Source organism: Narcine bancroftii, chromosome 8, assembly GCF_036971445.1.
Source record: "Narcine bancroftii isolate sNarBan1 chromosome 8, sNarBan1.hap1, whole genome shotgun sequence".
Taxonomy (NCBI): domain Eukaryota; kingdom Metazoa; phylum Chordata; class Chondrichthyes; order Torpediniformes; family Narcinidae; genus Narcine; species Narcine bancroftii.
Window position 1 is genome coordinate 159,332,664 of NC_091476.1, and position 25,231 is coordinate 159,357,894.

Sequence of the window (25,231 nt, forward strand, 5' to 3'; positions counted from 1 at the left end):
TCGTTTGGTAGAGATATGATTTTACCTGAAATGACTAAATTTGAGACTTTTCTTATGGTAGCAGAGAAGGGTTATATTTCATCTATGTATCAAATATTACAGGATGGTATGGATAAAAAGGGTTGAGATAGATCTAAAAGTAAATGGGAAGCAGATATTGGTTTTATTTTTTCCGAGGATGATTGGTTAGATATCTGTTATGATAGTGTAACTAAATTGATAAATGCACGTTATGAAATGATTAACTATTATTTTCTACATCAATTATACTTAATACTTGAAAAATTTAAAAAGTATGGTTTTCATAAATCAGATTTGTGTTTTAGATGTGGTAATTCTGTTGGAACTTTTTTTTAATGCTGTTTAGTCATGTAAACATATACAATATTTTTGGAAGAAAATTCAATTGTTTTTAGAATACCTGTATAAGATTAAAATACCTTTAGATCCGACAGTATTTTTATTGGGTAGTTTGCAACCTCTGAAAGGTTTGGGATTAGATAAATTTCAACTTGCTTTTGTATATTTAGCTTTATCTGTAGCAAAAAAATGTATTGCTAGTATGTGGAAAAATACAAATATGATTGATATTAATAGATGGCATAATGAGATGAAATATTGTTTAATTATGGAAAAAATTACATATGTTTCACATGATAATTATATTTTCTTTATTAATGTGGTTATTATACTCAGAATATTTACATTTCAATTTATGTTGATTAGATCTTAATATGTATGTTTAATTTTTCTTTAATATTTTTTCTTTCTTTATGGCTCTCGTTAGGAGAGTTGGCTGAAGTGGGGGGGGGTTTCTTTTCTTTTTTTTTTATTTTCTATATATAAAAAATAACATTCATGTTTATGGTTAATTGTTGTATATGTTATGTACTATTTGCTTTTTGAATGAATAAATAAAGTTTAAAAAAAAAGTATTGCATCCATTTATTAAAAAGGATTGTAAATATTAATCCGACAAAGAAAGGTATGCATGAGATTACTTTTCTTGGTACATAAGGGCAAGGCAACTGCTGTTGATTATATAACTCTAAATCATGCAATTTTTTTGAAGAGAAAAATAATAAATCAAAATGTCATTTAAAAACATTTTGAAAATATTTATAAATCTACATTAAAACTAGATATTAAGAATGTTTTAGAACATTCAGACAATATAGCTAAACACAATTAAAAAAAAAAGAATGGCAGGGAACAGATGCTTTTTCTTTACTTCCATTGTCCAAGTTGAGATTGTTTTCTTTTGTAAAATGGTGGGAAAGGAAAAGTTGTAGAAAACTGGGACAGCACTCTTACCCAATTCATTAATGACCTCCTCCTTTGAAACATCAGTCCGGGATAAAAATGTTTTCATTTTCTTCAATCGAATGCAATAGGGAAACTCATGAAAACTTTAAAAAAAAAGGAGAGAATAAAATATTGCAGAAAACTAAACTGCAAAGAGTCCATCTTCTTCATTACATTTTGAGATCAACTCTTGTGTACAAACACTAAATTGTACTTGCACAACAATTTTGCACAAATCTCAAAAATTCAAATTTCCCATAGAAAGTAGTTTGTGCAAATGATTTAGTGACCAACTAGGGGAGCATTCTTAAAATTAAAAAGTAAAATGTAATAGAAAAGTTCTAACTCCCAGTTTTATCTTAAAACTTCAATCTTAAACATTTTAACCAGATTAAAATAATCTAATTTTACTGAATGAGACAAAATGTCTTATTCAGTACATGAATACAGAGAGAAAAAAAATGCAATATTATGACAATTAGGCTAGGGAATTAGGGGAAGTAAATAATAATGTCCTAAGAAATTTCACATTGTTCAAGAGGAAGCACTGAAGGCCTTCAAATCCATTAAGGTCTGATCAGGAGTTTAAGGTCTGTCCTGGACAAGTTGCTAGAGGGCATTCTGGGTGACAAGATCAATAGGCACTTCAAAAAGCGAGAACTGATTAGGGATAGTCAACATGTCTCTGTCTATGAGAAATCATGTCTCAACTTATAAACACTTCTTGTAATCTTTATGAAAAGAGAAAGTTTCACTTCAGAACTTTTCATTACAACCCAAAACAATTATTCACTTCTCATTTTGAAACATAAGCTTTAACACACCAGAATTCGAGCAGAGATCATTTAAAACAAACATTTCAATAGCTTATGAAACCCAAATGGCCAATAGTAGCCTCATTTTAAAATCTCAATTTTCTTGCAATCTTTTAGCAGAAATTCATTGGCGCTTTAATTCATTGAAATTAAAACAGTTTATCATGTTATGATCAATTTTTGTGACTGCTCTGTAAACAGATCATGAATTCATACAGATCCAAAAAGCAACTATTCTGGAAAACAAATTACTCTCTTTCAGACCCTCAACCCATTCCAATAATTCCCTAGTTCTTTTAGGCTGGATTTTCATGATTCAAGAGTTTAATTATCTTAATTACTAACATTTTCCTGAAGAATTTCCAAAGATCTTTAACTGCTCAAAATTCTTAAATCAAAAATAATCACCATTCTCTACAGAGATTCATCTCCTTGTGATACTATCCATGCTTAAAGGTTAAAAACAATCTTCTCGATATCCAACTCATGAAAATGTTATACCAATTACTTGTGTACAATTATCATCATATTTTCAAGAATAACTCATCATGCAACAAATTGCAAGTAGTTGCACTTCAATAAATACTCAATTATTTTGGGGGGTATTATGAAGAGCCGAAAATAATCTTCTCATTGCAAGATGCATATTTAAACATGATCCACAAGTGTGCATTGTAATTATTCTTTAGAGCCAAGGATGTGGATGATTTAGAGGACAAATGAACAAAATGTTCTGAGCACATCCAAGGACCAAACAAAAATAGAATTCGACAATGTCAGAATTTTTTTTCCATACATTTTGAAACTTGACTCATTTTACACAGTGATTTTTAAAAGCTTATTATGGCCATGCTCAAATTGGAAGTAAATTGCTCAAATTTTTCAAGAATTTGAATCAGACCAGATTTTTTTTAAAGTCAAAGCAACAGGAGTACAATGGCAACAGCAGGAATGCACTGGGAACATCACATTTACAAATTGGATATAGGATGCACAAGTTTTGATTCAAAATGAAAACCATATGCAACCAAACAAAGCAAAAAATACTGGACTCAAAACCTTCTCTTGCTTTGTTGCATTCAATCCAATAATCCATTGGTAGTGTTAAACAGGAAAGCCAGCAGACGCTATGCCTGAGATACACAAAAGTGCTGCAGAAGATCAGTTAGACATGCCGCATCTACAGGAAGTAAAGGGCCCAAAATGTTGGTTATCCGTGACCTCCAATAGAACAGCTTGACCTGCTGAGTTTCTCCAACGCAACCCTGTAATTATTAGGTTTTTGGATGCTGGAAATGTTCATTCAAACAGATTGTTTAAAAATGTTCCAACCTGCAACTAGCTTTTATGTTTTTTTTCCAAATGGCATACCATTGTGAAAACCTCAAATTTTGCAGCTACATTTAAAAGATGGATATTGACAAGATGCAGACTGTAATACCCACATTATACCCTTAATGCTGACATAGCAAAATTATGAGGGGCGGATCCCACCACTAGTGCAAGAAACCTGAGAATTCATATACAGTGAAGTTTTAATCCAACAGATTAAAAAAGTATTCCGTATAATGAAGACACCAAAGACTTAAAGAAACAAAACATATATAATCATTATTTCCTTGATTTTGTTTCAGCAGCAAACAAAAGTTGACTTGACAGAAGAAATAAGAAAATTAGATTTATGGCTCAAGTTTAAAAATTATTAGAACTTTTTCCTCAAAACTTGACCATTTCCAAAGCAGCAACAATAATCTACCTTTTCAAATGAGCAAGTTATATTCAGTTAAGAGTTGGGGGAAAAAGTTTAGAAGTAACACGAGGGAGAACTTCTTCACTCAGAGAGTGGTGGCTGTGTGGAATGAACTTTCGGAAGAAATAATGGTGGCAGGGTCCATTTTGTCATTTAAGGAAAATTCGGATAGGTGAATGGTTGGGAGGGGAATGGAGGGTTATGGCCAAGGTGCAGGTATGTGGGACTAGACGAGTGTACTTGGTTCAGTGCGGACTAGAAGAGCCAAGATGGCCTGTTTCCGTGCTTTAATTGTTATATGATTATATGATTTCAATAAAAAATAAAAAAATTGAGTTTGTTCAATTTGTAACATCTATAGTAATTAAAAAGCCTTGTATTTAAGCCATACATGGTTTTAAATACTTAGTACAAAGTCTAGTGAACTATTTAAATTATATAGGTTTAAAATTCTTTTAAAAATTATTTTGCCATTTTTATTGACATCATTCTATTCTTAATTATAGTTTTTTTTGTGATGGTCCAATTTTTCTTAATTATAGTCCACCTTTTAAGTCACTCTGAAACTGATTTTCAGAACTCCACAACAATGCCAAGTACATCGATTTAAGGTCCAAGATTTAAAAAACTCTGGATCTAGTTAGGTAAACTCCCATAGCAAAGCAAGATAGGTTGCTACTAGACAAAAAATCTTCTGCAATAGGCTGAAAGAATGGAAATTAGTAAATTCTTCTGAAAACAATGTGTTAGTTGAAATAAATGCACTTTCAATTAATTCTAATAGCTAGTTCAAGATATTTAATAACTGAAGAAATCATCAAAACATTGAGTAACAGGAATGCGGTAATGTGGTAATGGGAGGACTGAGGTGATATCTCTAAGAAAATAGAAACCTACATTTGTTATGTCAGATGTTCACTTTGACTCATCCTGAAGATTTAAATATCAGCGGAACAAAAGCTGGGAGGTTAGCCACCTGTACCTAATTTCTGCCACAACCATATCGCTTTTGGTTGCAGAAAACAAACAGCAAATTATTTTTTAAATTCCATGTTATTCAGCTATGATTATTTTATAAGGTCAACCCTAGTCTGTGTATAACACCACAAGAAGTTTTGCACTAAGTTATCAAAGAGACAACATGGTGGCCACAGGCTACATCTGTACTTACTCTCTTGCATCTGAAAGAGATTTCTCATCATTTTCAATCAACTGCATTTCCCCAATGAGGTGATCCAAGTACAAGTCCTCCTTTAACTCCCCTCGCAAGGCATGATGAACAGCAAGGGCCTGCAGGATAGCACCATTGTAGCCCAGTGAGGATGCATGTGTCACTTGCGCATTTTTCTTTGCAAACTATGCCAGAACAAAACAACATTAGTATAGAAGATGACAGTACCTGGTTCTTATGCAATTGAGAAAAGTGCAAATCTTCAAATCAGTTCAAGCTCATTTTCAATTAGAGCAGAAGTACTTTGCTTTCATTTGGGAAGCTGAATATTCAAGTTGTATGTGCTCCATTTTAACAACCTGAATGAAAGGAAATATTCTTCCAGTTATTGCATTCTTTGAAATATAATTGGGTGGGTTTAAAAAAAATAAGTACCATGGCAGAGGAGTGTCAAAACTCAGTAATTTAATGCATTTCAGAAGTGGGTAACAGCATCCGTTGCTTGAATAGATCTGTCTCACTCACACTGAGAAATCATATTGGACACGGATATATTACTTGTTAAGAATGAATAATGATAAAAATGTAATAAGGTACCAATGTCATCAGTTTTATACAAAAATAATATGAGCAGCAACAAGATAATTTCTGACAATTAAACAAAACTAGAGAATCATTTCAGGATGGATGTCCATAAGTTTAAAGTATCAAACAAAACATGGACATAAAATTCTATGCCCAGAATTTCAAACCACCAATAAAGCAACAGCATTTGGCACTGAGCTCAAGGAAAGATCCCAAAGATTCATTCATCATGAGTGATAATGTTGATCGCTGACATCAGTTGAAGGGACTCCTGGTACTCACCACTCTACTAATAAATCAAATGAACAGTCCATTCAAATTATAGGATTCCTACGAATAGGATAACAGGAATGTAAAGAGCATAACTTTTAGTAAACTTATTTGAATATAATGGAATATTAAAATCCCTGCAAAAGATTCATATGAAGTCAGAATCAGAATTTTTGGTCATGAACAAGTCATGAAATTCGTTGTTTGCAGCAGCGTCATCGAGCAAACGTTCGTATTATAAACCATCTTACAACAATAATAAAAAAAATAAAACAATAATAACACATGAAAAGTAAGGCAGTGTCTTTGGTTCATTGATTATTTAGGAATCTGATGGCAGCGGGGAAGAAGTTCATCTTTAGGCTCCTGGACCTTTTCCCAGATGGTAGCAAAGTGAAGAGGGCATGGCCTGGGTGGTTGGGGTCTTTGAGGATAGAGGCTGCTTTTTTTAAGACACCACCTCATGTAGATGTCCTCAATGGAGTGAAATCTGGTGCCTGTGATGTCACAAGCCTAGTTAATAACTCTCTGGAATTCATTCTTGTCCTGAGAGTTGGTGCCTCCATACCAGGCAGTGATGCAACCAGCCAGAATACTCTCCATGGAAGACCTGTACAAGTTTACGAGAGTCTTCAGTGACATAGTGAACTTCCTTAAACACCTCACAAAGTATAGCTGCTGGTGAGCCTTCTTTGTGATTGCATCAATGTGGAGGCTCCAGGACAGATCCTCGGAGATGTTGACACCCAGAAATTTGAAGTTCTTGACTCTCTCCACTACTGAGCCCTCGATGAGGACTGGGTCGTGTTCCCCTTAACTTCCTCCTTGGTTTTGCTAACACTGAGCCCAAGGTTGTTGACATTACACATTCAACAAGCTGACCTTTCTCCCTCCTGTACATTCCTCATTGCCTTTTGTAACTCTGCCAACAACTGTGGTGTCATCGGCAAAATTCTAGATGGCATTGGAATTGTGCTTGGCCACACCGTTGTGGGTGCATAATAAGTAGAGAAGTGGGTTAAGTAGATATCACACACAAAAATAGCATAATTTTAGGCCAGAAGATGGCACAGTTAGCATATCGATTAGCACATCTCTAATATATTAAAGAGCCGGTGACCCGGATTCGAATCTGATGCTGTCTGCAAATAGTTTGCACATTCTGCCCATGTTTTAGACTCATGGGCAGGAGTTTACATCTAAATTTTTTTAAATGGTTTGCTCACCGTACTTATGAAATGGCATACATTGAAAGTGCACAACTGGTGCAAAGCACAAATTTAATTTTTTTTCTTCTAACTCAGTAAACAGTGGAACATTCTCTGAAAATCCAAAATTTAAAATCAGTTTCACTGTGATTATCAAGACCACATCTTCCCATCAGAGATACTACAATATGATCAATCATATTGTTACGAGCCCAAAGGACCCCAAAACCAAGGAACAATAGATATTCACTATGACAAATGGTTACTTAAACAAAAATTGTTTTTAATTCTCTTTAAACATGAAAACAAGATCAAACTTTCTTATCTCTATTAACTTAACTAACCCAAATTAACCCCTTTCTAATTCTAAGCACACGTGTATGATGTGTGTGTAAATTTAAGAAAAGTTCTTTGGTTCACAGTTCTCAATTCTCATTCTTCCAAGTTCTCTGGTTGCAGGCAATTCTTATACTGTGCACAGAATTTAACATGTATAAAGTTCACCAGGCTTTGGTACTCGAAAGGTAAATGTTTGCCACTCAGGAAGGTTCTTTGGAGTTTGCAGAGAGAGATTTGTTGTTCCTGGATTTCCACAACTGAGGTACCACCATTAGTCACTTCAATGTCTTCCTGATGAAACTTGGCCCATCAGGGTTCTCCAGATGATAACCTTCTTTCAGGCTAGCACAGAGTTCCTTTGTATTCCACTTATTCCAAGAGAAACATCAGAGAGATAGCACTTCCAGCCATTTGCTGCTCTGGAGCTTTCTGTTTCAGTTCCAACAAGCTTTATCTGTTTGCTTCAGCTATGACTGTTCAGTCTCTCTCTCTCTCTTCATCTTCCAAATGCTAGAAAGCCCATGTGACTCTCACTTGCCACAAAACCCCCACCTTCTCCAGCAAACAATAGGAGTTAGCCTTTTGCTCCCATCTGTTGTCTTAGGTAAACAAAACTTCTCATTGACCTTTGAGTAAGCACCTTGCAGAAATGTTCAACACAGACGACCTGTCTCCAGTCGATTCATTTGCTGACATCATTTCAATTATCAGCTACTTGTGAAATATGCATATCATTCTCCATAGTTTCTGTAATGTTACTGAATATTGAATTCTTCAGTAATTCAAATAAGATCTGTTTTAAAATGTGTTTATGTATGTAACCTACTCTAATTTTACCAAATTATCCCAATATTTATCTACATAACAATATCAACTGAGACAACAGTTTGACCTTCCTAATGCATTGCAATATTCAGCTCCAATTTTTGCACTTCCATAAAGCCAAATATGCAAGAAAAAGGGCCTAAGTCACTCCACATCACCACATTTGCTCCACAGCAGATGTACTCTCACTAGTTCTGTACTCGGCTCTGGATCACCTAGACAAAATCAGCAAGTACACCAATTTTAAACCTCGGCTTCTGCATCCCCATCTGCAGCTGGATGCTTGTCCTCATCAGAAGACCACAGTTGGTACAAATTGGAAACAATGTCCCCTCCTCACCGACAATCAATAGAGAGGCACTTCCAGGACGTGTGCTTAGCTCACTGTTCTACATCTATGACTGTGTGGCTAGGCACAATTCAAATGCTATCTACAAATTTGCCAATGACAGCATAATCGTCAGCAGAACCATAGATGGCAACGAGGAAGCACACAGTAATTAGATAAATCAGCTTGAGTGGTGTCACAAAAACAACCTTGCACTCAATGTTAGCAAAACTAAGGAAGTAATTGTGGACTTCAGCAGGAGGAACTCAGGAGAATATGAATTAGTCCTCATCAGAGGGCAGCGGTGGTAAATTCCTGGGTATTAACAAATATGAAGATCTATCCTGGGGCCTCCGTGTTGATGCAATCACGAAGAAGGCTCGCCAGCATCTAAATTTCATGAGAAAATTTGGTACATCAGCAAAGACCTGCAAGTTTCTACAGGTGGAGAGCATTCAGACTGATTGCATCACTGTCTGATGCACAGGGAAGAAAAAAAAATAGAGTTGTGAATTCATCCTGCACCACAATGGTCATCTGTCTTCACTCTATTAAGGACATCTACAAGAGGCAGTGTCTTAAAGCAGCATCTATCCTCAGGCCATGACCTCATCACACTACCATCAGGAAGGGGGTACAGGAGTCTGAAGATGAACACACAACAGCTTCTTCCCCTCTGCTATCAGATTTCTGAATGGGCAATGAATCAGACACAGCCTTGCCTTCTCTTCTTTTACACTAATTTATATATTAGTTCATGGCAATTCTTGCACCAGTAACTACTGCAAAACAACGAATTTTCATTATATTTATGACAATCAAATCTCATTCTGATTCTAGGTGTTTGGAGGACCCCTCCCCCCCACAAATCCTTCAATCCTGCATTACAAAAATCAGTTAATATCTGATTAATATTTTTTATCCATCTTCAGATTTACTGTCAGAGTGCGTACATGACGTTCCTGCAGGCAAGGTAGAATTACCACTTATTGGTAGTGCAAAATTGTACACCATGCAAGCAAAGAAATGTAAACAAATGACTATGCAATACAGAGAGAAGGAAAAAAAAACATTAAATTGCAAAAGTAAAAGTCTTAAATAAGTCCATGAGTTTGTTATTGAGGAGTCTGATGATGGAGAGGTAGCAGCTGTTCCTGAACCTGGTGGTGCGAGTCTTGTGTCACCTATACCTCTTTCAGCAAGAACAGAGCACTTGTGTGGATTCTTGATGATTGCTGCTGCTCTCTGATGGCAGTGTTCTCCAGAGATGGCAGTATTTTACTTACATACTTGCAATGTCCAGGGCTATGTTCACTATCTTTTGCAGTGCTTTACACACCGGAATATTGGTGTCCCCATACAAGACTGTGAGACAGCCGGTCAGCACACTTTCCACCACACATCTCCACCTCTTATCCCCAATGATCACAGGATCAAACACATCTGATTTTCCCTTCCAGAAGTCAACAATCAAATCCTTGGTCTTGGTGACACTGAGTGTGAAGTCATTTAGGCCCTGCCATAGCTGTTGGGTACATCTCGTGGTTTCTATTTCACCAAGAAACTCCACTTTGCCCAGGAGATGGTCCCACATGTCACACGTGCTCCTTCTGTCGTGATCTGGATCTCTGAACTTAAATTTCATTATTCATCCAGGGCTTCTGGTTGGAGAAACCCCTGAACGATTTGGTGGGGAAACACTCATCCACAGCTGGAGTTCTGCAAGTGGTATTTGTAATCAGCATTGGTACAGATATAAACTGATCAGAACTCTCAGGGTAGATAGAAGGGTCTGCAATTAATCTAGATTTGCCCTAAGGCAGTAGAGCAGAGGGTCAACATAACCCCAATGTTCATGCACCACCCAGTATTAAGGAGAAAGCACACACCACCCTCTCTCCCTTTTCCAGAATTAGAGTTCTTATCCAGTCTATGAATGGTGAAAATGTCTGGCCGGATAGCAGTGTCCAGTGTGTTCTCTGTTAGGCAGATCTTGGCGCAGCAAACGTGTGAGGTTTGTCTCATCTGTTTGATAAAGCAGCCTTGGCTGCAGATCGTCAATTTTATTCTCTAGTGACTGGACATTCACCAGTAATATGGATGGTAGGTCTCAGTACCCAGAGCTTCAGACTTGTTTGGATCTCGGCCTTTGTGCCACATTTCCGAACTCAATCTTGGTGGTGGGCTGTCCCTTTTAGGGCCTTGCCTTTCAGCTGGCCTGTTCCTAATAAGTTTTGTTTAGTTACTAATATTTTGGAAAATAATATAACATTCAACTCCAACTAGATTGTGAAACTTCAATTCTATACGGTGTTAATATCCTCAATGTTGAAAGTTCTACCATTTCCCACTTGCTCTGGAACAAGATAAATGTAACAGATCAACTGCAGTGAGCTTTGTCTCTTTTCATAGACTCTTTTAATGCCAGAAGCATAATCATCTCTTTTTTTTTTAAAGTGTTACAATGATCTCAGAACACTTTTAGACATAATTATGTCAGGGAAGACGCTATATAAATGCAAGTCTTGCCTTCCCTATACTGATGAGACAGAAATACAGTATATTAACCCTTTGGACTCGAGTCGCTAACCTTTAATAATACATACTCCAGGCTTGGGTCCATGGGTAAACAACTGTATGAACTGTTAAAAATCAGTGCAAACCATTTTTAGAAGGACAAAAGAACAGTCCATTGTGATAGAGAAACAATAAGCATTAAATACTGGAGGATAGGAAGAACTAAAGGTGGAGAAAGAAAGGAAGAGCAAAAAACAAAACTGTGTTAGTTAAAAGTAAATTATCCCAGATTCATGAATCTGACCTTTATAACATCCTGAACATCTGGATATGCCAGTGAAATAGGAACGATCCTCATGGCACCTCCATTTCCATAGGAACCCTTTCCCTTAAACTGTTCTCTCGCCGGTTTAAAAACATCTTTACAGTTTGGTCTGAGAAGTTTTTTAAATACAAGAATAACACCACTTCCGTAGCCACGGTCTGGCTGTTCATTATATTCCTCGGCAAACCTGAAAGATTAAAGACAAACACATAGCAATAATTTTATGGTCATATGTTTTGTTAAGAAATACATTTCCTTATATTTACTGTCAATTTTTAACCACTTTTTAGTCCAGTTTCTTGTGAAAGGGGAGGGAACCAGAAAGTATCTTCACTGGCAGGACAGTGGTGGAGAAGGTTAGAACCTTCAAGTTTCTGGGTGGCCAAATATCGGAAGACCTCTCCTGGAGCCATCAAATCAAGGCAACCAAGAAGTAAGCACACCAATGTCTCTACTTTCTGCCAAGTCTGAGGTAACATGGCACACCACTGAATATTCTATCAACTTCCACAGGGAGAAGGATATGGAGGACTGGTGACATCATGGCCTGGTTTAGAAACTTGAGTGCCCAGAAATGGAGAAGACTACAGAAAATGAAAAACCGAGCCATCATCTGCAAATGTAGACATTATTTCTATCAAGCTAATACCAAAATTGATGATGGACATGGTTTAAAGAACTGACCCCAGAGATGTACACTGAGGGACAGCATTAACCATTCATAACCTATTAGAAAAGGATGTTAATATTGTATTTTTAAATTTAATCTAACCCACCTAATCTTAATCTACTACATTGAGCAGCATCAGTATGAGAAAAAGAATGGTCAATGCTTTGGGTTGAAACTCTTCATCAAGATTTGTCATGCTGTCAAATACTGTACTTTAATCAAACTTTTACAACTATACTGTGGAAAGTATCCAGGTTCCAGTATCTTCAGTCTCTCAAGTATCTCCATTATGCAAATATTGTTCAGTAATCTTCTGTATTATATTTCAAAGGGTTAAAGGATGCTTTGTCCATACATCTATAATAAATTAAACAGAAAAACCTCCTCTAAAATATTACTGTATGATGCTTTTGACTAAACATCTTGGTTGATCTTCAAGCCATTAAGAGACAAAATTTTTCATCATGTAACCAAATATTTCCAATTAGAACACACGGGCTATCCCTAGTGCCATTTGAGCACATTTATATTAGAACATGTGGCTCAACTCCATCTTGAATTTGATATCTTCCAATTTCCCTTGAAACTTTCATTTAAGTGAATCACATTATCCCTTTATATGCCAATGAGTATGGACTAACCTTCAATTTTCTTTCAATGGGCAACACCCTAATCCCAAGCATCAAAGAGGAAATCTGCCCTGCAATGATGTCAAGACATGTGCATCCTTCATTAAATGGACAGACAGAAACTGTATACCAGACCCAAATGGGGTCTCAAAATTTTGCAAACTCTCAGGCCCACTTCCTTATTTTTGTCCTTTACTGTAAAGCATACAGGTACACGATCCTTTATCCGGAACCCTTGAGGGTCAGTGTGTTCCGAATTTTGGATTTTTCCGGATTTCGGAAGGCCAGATTTAAGCCCACCTGAATTGTGATGCCGTATCCACCCCCACCCCCTTCAAGTCGCCCTGCCATCTCCCCCCTCCCACCAACCCTCGCCTGCCCGACTCGCGCTGCCGGTCCATTGCTCGCCCACCCGACTCGCGCTGCTGGTCTCTCGCCCCACTTGCCGGATTTTGGAGCTTTCTGGATTTTAGATGTCCGGATAAAGGATCATGTACCTGTACTATCTTCTTCCCAATTATTTGCTATACTGTTTGTAAACATCTCTCCCCTCCATGGACCCCATCTACGTCTCATGCCAAGGAAAAGAGCCAAATTACTTTAAAAAAAGACAAAAAAAGTAATTTCCTAAAATTCCTCAAAAAAGGAACAATTTACAAACCTACCTTAACAGTAATATCTGATTCTTTTAAAAAATTCTCGCATATTGAAGTGAATAACCTTGTTGTACTCTTAACCATGCCTTATTTTGTTCATATTTAACATTCCTTAGCCCAAAATTATGTGAAATATTAAACATAAACTTCCAATATCCTTGAAGTAAATTATTTTATTTTGCATGTAATGTCTATTAATTCAAACTGAATATGTTCCAAGAAAGATTATCCATTTTGAAATCCACACCACCTGCTGCTAATTTATTTGTCCTTAATGCAGACTAAATTTTACCTCCTAAAAACTAACTGCTGGCAATTACCTAGAATGACTCGGCTTTTATTAAAGTTCTCAATCTGCCCTCATGTACAATGACACCCTGAAGCAAAATGCATTGCTCTTAGAACTGGATCTAACTGTTTTCTTTATTTATCACATCACCTGTCAACCATTTCAGGATTCAATCCTCTAATATTGTTCTCTCTCTTGAATTGCTCAAAATATTTACTAAATGCTTTAGTCACATTTTGATTGATGACAACTACTCTCACAGGAGTCATCATGTAATTTTGACAGTTTTATACTGATATACTTTAAAATATTTTTCTATTCATTTTATTGTTTCCTGAATGTCTTCAGTCACACTTTTCTTCTTTGTCCTATTTCTGTCCTTACTTTTAAATACAAAATACCAAGAAGAATATTGGTTTCTAATCCATTTATCCATTATACAGTATCTCTTTTAGAATGGGGACTTTTTGGGAGGACTTACTTTATGTACCTAATTTAACAGAGGTACATCATTGTTAAATCTAACTTTAACTCACTTTTCATCTAGCATCTATCTCTGATAATGGTCTTGCAACTAATTTTCCCTTTCAAGATATACCTATCACAGTTTTTAAAATGGCAGGATACCAAAATTTAGCTGTTCATGCTAACTTGCTTTCTGAACTAATAATACAGGTTGTACCTCTTTAATCTGGCAACGTTGGGACCTGGCCATTGCCAGACCACAGAAAATACCGGAAAACAGAAACTGACCCCTAAGGGAACCACCTATGGTGAAAACAGGAAATAATACTGTGGGGCAGCAAGGTTAGCATAGTAGTTAGCGCAACGCCCTTACAATGCCAGCGATTGGGACTGGGGTTCGAGTCCCATGATGTCTGTAAGGGGTTTGTAATAATGGCAGCAGATTCAAATGTGCTGGACCATTGGAGTTGCTAGTCCACAGAGTGCTGGATAAGAGAGGTATAACCTGTAGTTGTATTCCACATAATTCCAATTTTCCTAAATTCACTTTTATCTAATTCTAATCAGCTCTTCACCTTTAATTGTTTAAACTATTAAGCCATTTTAACGGTATAATAGGACCCCTCAGTGAAAAATTCCCTTGCTCCTAACATCGTTAGCCATACCTTGATTCCGAAGAGTACCTCTATCCTGACATGGCTGGTAAACAAAATGTTTAGGACTACAATTTATGAAGTCCCTTTTGCTCAGCTGGATTTTTGATCCACAAAGTTAATTTGGCAGCCCAAATGTAATGTTACGGGCCCAGAGGACCCCAAAACCCAGCAAACTATCCCCCTTCTAATTCTAAGCACACATGTATATAATGTGTGTATGTTCAGGGAAGTTCTTTAAATCACAGTCCAATCTCACTTCTCACTTTTCCAAGTTCACCGGTATCAGGCAACTCTATACTGTGCACAGAATTTAACATTTATGAATTTTCACCAAGATCTGGTGCAAAAAGTTAATTGGTTATCACCCAGGAAGGTTCTTGTTGGTTTCAGAGAGAGACATGATGCTCGATGGACACACACAAACTGTTTTTAACTGAACAAATTAACAAGACAACATGAATATATCTTTTACACAGTTTCTATTGAAGTACTCTTGGATATTTGGCTTCAACCCACAAAATAGGTTGACTTGTTTTCTGAATGTCCTCCCTTTTCCTTTTTGGTCTCTGAACCAAGTAGTTTCTCACATTCATCCCATATTTCAGCTGAATTGTCCCAGTTCCTTTCTGAATCCAATGACTCTGTCATTAATCCTTCTCTGAAACCAGTCAAACATTTTCTTCCTAACTGTTTGGCAAGGCTCTCAACTTCCATCTTTCAAATTGTCATGTTAGATTGTGCATAACTGTGTGCTGCTGTCAGCCAAAACTACTGATTATTTCCAAGATCACTTTGAAAGTTGGAGATAATTGCTTGTACTTGTACAATTATAATTTGCTCAGTTTCCACCCCACAAAGCATCTCTTCCTTGACTGATCCTGCAATCAGTCACTTCAGTGTCTTGCCGAAGAAACTTGCCCCATCAAGGTTTTCCAAATGATAACCTCTTCTTCCAGGTCACCACAGAGTTCGTCTTGTTTCCCTTAATTCAGGTGAAACACTCTAGCCAGCTATTTCCTTTTGTATGGACTACAAGGGTTTTCAACAGGCTGAACTCAGAACTCACAGCCCATCTTCAAATTGGGTTTAAACAAGCTGCCAGCTTCCAAAAACCACTGCAGAACTCGAACTGAATTCTCTCCCTCTCTCTCTGAGAGAAAGCCTGTTTGGTCTTTTTTTTCCTCTCTCTGCTTGCAAAACCACATGATCTTCTTAGAACAGCAAACTGCAACCAGACAGATTGTCGCACCGGTCCCAATCTTCTGAGCCTGTTCATCTGTTGCTTTCAAAACAATAATTCATTTACATCTGCTTTTTAAGTTCCTTAGCAAGCATTTTCAAAATAGTTTTTATTGTCTTTGCAAAGGTTCTTGGTGCCTCAATGTCGCATCTTCAGCAAAGCTCTTGCAATTTAAATGAGATCTGTTTTGTGAAGTGTTTGTTTGTGATCTGCACTCTAAACCCCACCCACAATCTTCCTTTAAGAAATATTTATATATAATATAAAATAGAATATATCCATCACAATAATCACCATTCAGAATCTTCACAGAAAGCAACAGATTCATATCTGTTAAAAAGCCCAAACTACTCTAGACATACTGTTCTAACTTTTCCTTCCTGCCTTCCTCAAATCCAGATAATCACCCATTTTCTTTATTCCTCACGACCCATGAACATAACATTCACCAACTCTCATTTCAAAAAAAAATTCTTCATTTCCTTCCCAAACTGAAGATTCTGAACTGAAGCAAGAGATGATAAAATTGAGACATAGATTCCAGCATTAGAGCAAAAGAAAAACAAACTGCTTGAGGTTCAGCAGCATCAACTCCCAAAGCAAGGTTTTAACTCGAAATATTGACTGTCCATTTCCCTCCATGGATAACCCGACCGACTTGCAGAGTTCTTCAAGTACCCCGGTTTTGTTTTTTTGCTTTTTGTCCTGAAGTTTTCCACAGTCCACACACCTTGTAAGGAGCACACACAAGAACATACAAAATAGGAGGAGTAGACTATTCAGTCTCCCAGACAATAAAATTATGGCTGATCTAGCCCATTTTCATATCCCTCAATTCTCCTAGCATCTCAAAATTGGTTATTTAGATCTATTTGTCTTAAATTACGTGATACAAAATATGGAACTCTATCTCCTAGAAACTAAATTAATCTTGCCCACTCTTCCTATCAATCCACTCAAAAACCAAGTTCCAAAGGAAAAAAGGAGAGCGAGAGACAATTGACATTTTGCATCAAGACCTTGCAATAGGACTGAGGATAATGATATTTTAACTATTAGTTTATTTTTCAAGATATTCAAACAAATCTGGTAACAACACAAGACATCTTGTAATCAAAAATTGCAGCTAGTTTCAAATAAAAGCCATGTTGTCAATCAAGCAAAACATCTTATGATTCCACTGTAATTTAATAGACAAACCAAAATCAATTTAAAATTAAAACTGTTACTCAAGGAAGTAACCAACATTACTTGAGCAAAGGAGGACACACAGAACCACATCCAATTGGTACAGCCACAAGGAGAAGAAAGGAAAGCTGAGTCAGAGTTAAATTATTTTTAGTCATGTTGATAGCCCAGGCTATGGAACACAAAAACTGGAGGCATCAGCAAGGACAAATACAAGGAAGAGATGCTTTGTGGGATGGAAACTGAGCAAATTATAATTGTACAAGTACAAGCAATTATCTCCAACTTTCAAAGTGATCTTGGAAATAATCATTAGTTTTGGCTGACAGCAGCACACAGTTATGCACAATCTAACATGACAATTTGAAAGATGGAAGTTGAGAGCCTTGCCAAACAGTTAGGAAGAAAATGTTTGACTGGTTTCAGAGAAGGATCTTAAAGACAGAGTCATTGGATTCAGAAAGGAACTGGGACAATTCAGCTGAAATATGGGATGAATGTGAGAAACTACTTGGTTCAGAGACCAAAAAGGAAAAGGGAGGACATTCAGAAAACAAGTCAACCTATTTTGTGGGTTGAAGCCAAATATCCAAGAGTACTTCAATAGAAACTGTGTAAAAGGTATATTCATGTTGTCTTGTTAATTTGTTCAGTTAAAAACAGGAATTGATCATTTATTTTCATGGTTAAATATACTCAGTTAGTGTATTAATACAAGATCTACCAAGTGCAGAACACTCTTCCAGGAGACATTGCCAGCTTTTCAAATAACTCAGAATGACCTCTACAACTCAGTTGTTAGGTTATTCTTGCTTGTATAATATAAATTACCAGTCATCTTCCGGGCAGTATGTTCTATGCACTATATTCAACCATTACCTAACTAAAAATACCAAAACTTAGTCATAATAAAAGTTGGCTATAATCAGGGATATATGCCTTCAGACATGACCAAAGATGTTCAAATACCAGTTTGATATCCTGATGGGTTTTAATTGGGGCTGGTGGGAGCAAGCGAGCAGGGGGGGGGTGAGTGAGGAAGGGAGCGAGCAAGTGGGAGAGAGCGAGCAAGAAGTAGGGAACCAAGATTCAGAAGGGCCCTGGTGTTAGGGTCACTGCGATCATCCAGCATCGCATTAGCCATCTCTCCAACATCTCCTGTGTTAACTTTTAATCACAATCATATGACCATATATAGGGGGCAGGAGGGAGCGAGTTGGGGGGTCGGGTGCGGGAGGGAGCGAGTCGGGGGGGGCGGGAGGGAGCGAGTCGGGGGACGGGAGCGAGCGACGCGGGGGACCCTAGTGTCGGGGTCGCTGCAACCGCTCAACATCGCATAAGTAGCCATCTCTCCAACATCTTATCCAATGAGTGTTAACTTTTAATCATGATCTCATGATATGTAGTCACTTTTATTATTTTGTACTGTATTATTGTTTAATATGTTTTACTGCATTGGAAAATGTTTTATATACATACAAAGGTAAAATATATACTAATTTCTGAGATAAACATTTGACTAACTGATGTTAAAAAAGACCGAATGTACCGGTTCTGACTTGCATTCAAATCTAAATTAAAGAGAGTCTGAGGTAACAGAAATCATTTTTAACCCAGGGATTGCCTGTATATACAAAAAACTATACAAAGTGACATGATTACCATGTTTACAATTTTTGTACCATTATAGATTACACAAAAGAAATGAACAAAATTCCAGGTATAGAATTTTAAGCATCTAAAAGAGTAACATTACCTCTTAGCCATATCCACTTCGTCAAAGTCTGTCTTACTTATCAGTGACTGTGCCACACACCTTGTCATTGCCGTATCATCTGAATAAATTAATGAACCTAAAAATAAAATACATTATCTTAAAGAATCAGCCATGAGGAAAAAAATGATACACTGTAGCAATATATTGTCACATGTCTATTAATAATGTAAGCCTATCATGAAGAAATCATGGAAATAGAATTCATCCAATTATTCACAAAATGATATTGCAGGCTATATTCTTCTGTAGTTACTGCAGATGAAACACCAGAGATTGAGCAGATAACTGATCTAAAATATAATGCCACGTTGCAAATGGTAAAATTTTAAATGGGATGATAAACATTAGCAAAATCTAACCTAAAAATTAATTGCATGCACATGGGTTGCAAATCCCTCTCACAATTGGAGTGATAGAGTGCTCATGATCCTTCTGACCACTAGGTTTTGCTCAAACACGCAGCTACAGGGAAGCTTTGACATTTGGCCTTGAAATTAAAAGCAAGAACATGCAATTTCAGACTGCTGAAAGATTCAATGATCAGTGATCAAATTGTGTTTGGAATTATTGTTAAGAAAGTGATATAGAGGTTGCTGCGAGAGTCAGAGCCTACCTTAGCTGGACCTGTGAAGATATGCCACGCCAAGTGAAATAACTGCAGTGTACGATAAAGTTTGGTGATCGTGCAAAAGCCAATGAAAATGAAGGCATAGTCGTAGCCACAATGTCTGGACACACACATAAACAAAAAAACAAGATATAAGAAACAACAAAAAGGTGGAGAGATATTCAATTGTAAATGACATGGTACTCAACGTGCACCAAAATAATGCCCAGCCTATGGAAAAGTCTATAATAAGTGCAAAGGGCAGAATCATTATGCAAAGCAATATTTTCTAAAGGGAAACAAAACAGGTGAAACTGTTAATACTATAGAAGAAACTGCTCTCAGTGACACACCTTCATACAAAGCCTGTCTTCCAAAACAATACACAAGGAAGTTGTGCAGACAAATGCGAATTCAAGTGGACAGGCAACCACGAGGAAGAAAGGGGATGACTGAAGATCAATCTAATTACAGAGCCAATGCTTTTGACATTGACGCATCAAGAAAAAGAAAAATATCTACGAATGCTTCAAAAGATGGAATAGATACTTCAGGCTGTGGGAGAGGAATGGAAGATAGTAACACATCAGGGACAATGACAACATCTGAATGTCAATATGCACAGATAGAAAAAGAGTGTCTAGGTCTGCTCTAAAGACTTGAGAAATTCCAGTTATGTATGTGGTCTACCAACATTCGTGGCAGAGACAGGCCACAACCCATTAATAGTGATAATCAAGAAAAACCTAAGTGAAATATTGCTGCAAATCAAAAGACTAATGATGAAGCTACAATGTTATGACTTTGAATTGGTATACATACCAGGGAAATTTATTGTTAGCTGATGAGTTTTCTTGGGCAATGACGCAGAGGGAAGCACGCAATGAGAGTTCCAGAGAGACAGATGTTAATCTCTACATGATCACTGAATCTCTTTCCAAATGTGACATGAAATACAACCAGATCACAGTTGAAACAGTTCTACAGAAGGTCTTCAAGAATCTGAATGAAGGATGGCCTAGGGGTGAATGGCAGCCATACTACAACAGCAGAGCTGAGTGTTGCCAATGGTCTTCTAATCAGAGCAGAATTATCACTCCTCAATCACTGTGACAAAAGATGTTGTAAAGGGTGCATAAGGGACACCTTGGAATGGAAAAATGCAAGAGGAGGGCCAGAACTGTTGTTTATTGGCCAGGGGTACATGCTGACATTGACAGGATGGTTTGCAGCTGTGAGACCTATTTGAAACATCACGCAAAGCAGAACCATAGTGGAAAGTTGGGACTGATCTGTTCCATGAAGATGGAAATAATTATTTGCTGGTTATTGATTATCTATCGAACTATCCAGAAATTGTGGTGCTTCCTAATATGTCTGCTGTGTGTGTGATCAAATATATGAAATCAATCTTTACAAGACATGGAATTCCTCAAATTGTCTACAGTGACAATGGACCATTTAACAGCTGTGGAGAATTGCAGAACTTTACAGAAGATTATGATTTTTGATATGTGACTTCAAGTCCTCTGCATCCACAGTTAAACAGTAAAGCAGAGAAAAGTTCACATAGTTGAACAGTTGCTCAAGAAAGCACTAGGCAGTGGCTCAGATCTGTGTCTAGCTCTTTGAGGTACAGAGCTTTGTCACTTGAGCATGGGATGTAGATTATGCACAACACTTTCCTACTCTGAAGACCCAAACAAGAACAGAGACGTTGAAGATGTCAAACAGAAACAAAAGTGTCTGCAGTGGAGACAAAAAGCAAACTATGACAAGTCAGCAAGAAGCTTAGGACACTGACACATCATGACACAGTGGGACTCAGAGATTCCAACACTTGGGACAAAAAGGCTACCATACTGGAGGAAGTAAATTCACTGTCAGAACAGAGGATGGTGAAATATTGAAGAGGAATTGAAAGAGTCTACTGAAAATACAAGAGACACTTCAGGAACAAACAAATGCAGAAGATCCAGCCCGCACAGCAACAGAGGAAACAGCACCAGTGCTGGACAGTAGTGGACCAGCAGAGCCGACACAAGCACCTGTATTAAGAATATCCATGCTATCAAAGCACCTGACAAGCTGAATCTCTAAAAGAAAAAGAACTGCACACTTAAAAGTTTGTGCTGTTGATGTGGTGTTTACATTTGTGTTGAATACTGTAGTGTATCATGTTATTAGATTAAACATCTCAAGGAAAGGGAGTGTAATGATAAAGAGGGAGTCGGAGACTAGTTTGGTGGCAGCTTCAGTTGGATTCAAAATGGATGTCTCCACACGGTCTTGAGACTATAGCTAATAAAATATAGCTGTTTTAGAAGACCCGTTTCTTTATTACAGTATTAAAAAATCACAACAATGTTGAACAATATTTAAGTCTGTGGCAGTCCGGTTTCTACCTTAAATCGTGTATTTACTACAATTTTTAATTTGTGCAGAGCAACATTTAAAATATTGGATCAAATTTTCCTAGTTTGCCATCTATTCGGGCAGCTTGATCATCAGATATTAGTTTAGACTGACACCTAAAGGGCAACATGAGAAGCACAACCAGAAATAGATATTTGGCTTAGCTTGCCTGCTCCTCCATTCATCGAGTGCATTCCATACTTTCCTTACCACATTGGAGGCCTTTTATAGTAAGAGCACAGAATACGCCATTCAGCCTAACTCATCCACGCTGACCAAGTTAGCATTCTGAGCTTGTCTGATTTGCCTGCATTAATCTAAACCCTTCCTTTCCGTGTATTTGTTCCAATGTCTTTTGGCCTATTAAATAATTGCTGACTCACAGAGCAATCCCACCCCCCACTTATTTTCCTTCAACCCATTCTTCCTACATTTGCATCAATTCCATCCCTGTTTATACTAAGGCAATTTACAATGACAATTAACCTACAAATTGTCACATCTTTCAGAACACCTGGAGTCACATGCCCCTTTCACACTGCCACGTGAATCCAGTAATTAACTGGCATTTTAATGGTTCACCTGCCAACGTGGTAATGGGAGCGTCCAAATCAACCTGGGAAATAACAGCCTTGGGTGGTAGTGTCAAAGCCTATCTATTTCAAATTGGCTCCAATATGAATGGGCAACCTGGTATGGCAGGTCCCATTAGCGACACACTGATGACGTTCTTGCATACGTACAGGAACATGAAGGAAACAAAAGATATTCTTCCAAATAACATGGATTTAAAAAGGTGTAAACTTTGTATTAAATTTACTAAATTCACAATTCTGATTAATATATTATGATCTTGTATTTAAATTAAATTAATCATGCCTAATCAAAACGTAATTAAACATTATGTAGAGCACAGTATGAGCCCTTCAGCCCATGATGTTGTGTCGACCTATACAGGTATAAACCTACTCCAGTATTAGATAATCATAACAGAAATAAAATGCACAAGAAGAAAAGAACGTGGGAAAATAGACAAAATTTAATTAAACAAATGAAAGTTGTTTCATCTTGCAGCAAGAATACACCCAACTAAATATGGGACTCAATCATCTTTATTGTTTGTTATTTTCAATAATTTTTATCTGCTCCATTATCCTCCTGCTGTTGGGTGTGGGAGTGTGCATGTGTGTGGGAGGGGATTTCCAAAAAGGAAAATCAAATGCAAACACACTGTCTTAGCCACGAGACTACAATATCTTCCTCTCCCAGAGCCAAGACCTCAGATGTCCCTGAACCCAGGACACACAGCCAGCTGATTACTCTCTGGCATCTTCAGCAGCTCCTCCAACCCAGCCACCACGCCATCATTGCTATCTTCAACTGTGACCACAGTGACTGTGGTTTCAACAATGTCTATCAACCACCCCGACCAAAATTTTCCTGGTGCATTACTGCACATCCCCCAGAACCCCCTGCGGGGATAGGGAACCCCCACGATGTGGGAACATATTCAAGATTGAGAGGGCTGGAGTGAGGTGTATAGAACAAAGCATTCACTGCTGTGAGAACACCATACATCACTCAGGATGTCACCACTGGAGGCTGTGTCCCCCTTTGCTCTGTTACTGGGTTGGCAATGTGAAAGGATGCATGGAACCAGGTTTTCTTGGCAGTGTGAATAGCCCTACCAGTATTTCAAACCATTCACATGCTAATTTAGTAGGTTGCCAGTGTGAAAGGGGCTACGAAATAGAAACTACACACATTACCAAAGCTCAAGATTAAGCTGTGAGGCAGTTCTACCAAGTTTGATAATTGTGCCCACCTCCAAAACTGATCTCTTTACCCGAAACACACTTGACTGCACTAAATCCACTTCACTTGATTTGATTAATACCCATCAATTTGTTTGGGACAGAACAACTGAGTCTCCCCACCCCTCATAAATTATGAATTTCACTGTTTGCAAAGAATTCTAATTTTAATCAAACAGTGAAAAATTTGCAATTGAAACATTCCAATGTTAAAAAAAAACCGTGAAAGTCAGCAGTTAAACCTCCCTTCATAAATTACATACTAGCAGAGACACGTAGAATATTCATTCTTTTAACAGGTCAAAGTTTTGTGCGTGAAATGTCCAGTCTTCCTTGAATAAGCATTTTCTGTCTTTTCTTAGTCACAAAAGACCACATCTGGAATTGTAATGTGTTGGATCAGTAAACTGGTCACAAAATGGAAACAGGCGCACAAAAATAAAAGTTTGAACTTGACCAAGGGGAGGAGAAAAAAAAAGCAGCAATTTTCACGTTTTCCATTTCAGAAATTCTCTCCAATCACTCAGTAGCTGATAAACTGAATTAACGTCGCACAAACCCTATCCGGGAATGATGGTGGCAACACGAAGAGGTTGGGCTCTGTCTGCACGTTGGGGTGGAAGAAAGTGGAGAACTTACAGCTCCCCCACTCCCCCCCCACCCCCCCCCCCCCCCCCCTCCAGGGGGTGGGTGGTAGAATCAACGCTGAAAGATGTAGATGGCTGGAAAGCAGCGTGTTGACACCAGCATGCAGCCCGGCCGCCGGTGCTCTTCAACGCTCGCCTTTACCTTCCTCCTGCCTCTCCTCCTCTAAGGCGCGAACCGCCTCAATCACATCGTGCATCCTGACCACCTCCTTTCCCTCGAACTCCCCGCCGATACAATCCCCCAGCAGCGCCCCAGCCATCGCCCCGCAGAAGCGAGAGAGCTGAGTTGGCAGCACCACCCTGCTCACGGCCGCCATCTTCGCTCGACGCCGAGCCGGGAAGGGGCTGGGGGAGGAAGAGCGCTGATTGGTCTGGAAGGCGGCCAATCACACGCAAGGCCAATCGTGGGCGTGAACACGAGCGTCCAATCGGATCTGCCAGCCGGGCGCCAATCAGCGCGCGAGGGCTGGCGGAGCCACGAATGGGATGGCGGTTTGAGCGTGGTCGGTGTGAAGCCTCGCGATGGCGTTTCAAGCGGGACTGATTCCGATGCCGCAGGGGTTCTGCTGCCTGCTCCGTGGGGGGAGAAGTGACGCATCACCCCAGTGCACCAGCCCCCCCCCCCCCCCGCCGGCCTCTCCCACGGCCCAGTGCGGTGCTGCCTACTGATAAAACGGCAGAAACCAAAGGCTAGAATATCAGACAGCATCTGCAGGAACATTAAAGTCTGCAAACACCCC

General features: G+C 38.2%; 1 protein-coding gene across 3 annotated transcripts in view; it reads right to left on the minus strand.

The window, feature by feature from the left end:
• Positions 1 to 24,845, minus strand: part of adprs (ADP-ribosylserine hydrolase) — an 87,708-nt gene extending 62,863 nt beyond the window's left edge. Inside the window, exons 1-5 of one of the 3 annotated variants that reach the window (XM_069895660.1) lie at positions 24,634 to 24,844; positions 18,988 to 19,084; positions 11,418 to 11,625; positions 5,042 to 5,226; positions 1,315 to 1,409 (exon numbers count right to left, since the gene is read on the minus strand). In XM_069895660.1, the coding sequence (XP_069751761.1) occupies positions 1,315 to 1,409; positions 5,042 to 5,226; positions 11,418 to 11,625; positions 18,988 to 19,084; positions 24,634 to 24,808 (760 nt within the window). In that variant the 5' untranslated portion in view covers positions 24,809 to 24,844. Of the gene's footprint in view, positions 1 to 1,314; positions 1,410 to 5,041; positions 5,227 to 11,417; positions 11,626 to 18,987; positions 19,085 to 24,633 lie in introns of all 3 variants that reach the window. The other 2 variants (XM_069895658.1, XM_069895659.1) reach the window with 2 other exon arrangements.
• Positions 24,846 to 25,231: the final 386 nt, after the last annotated feature.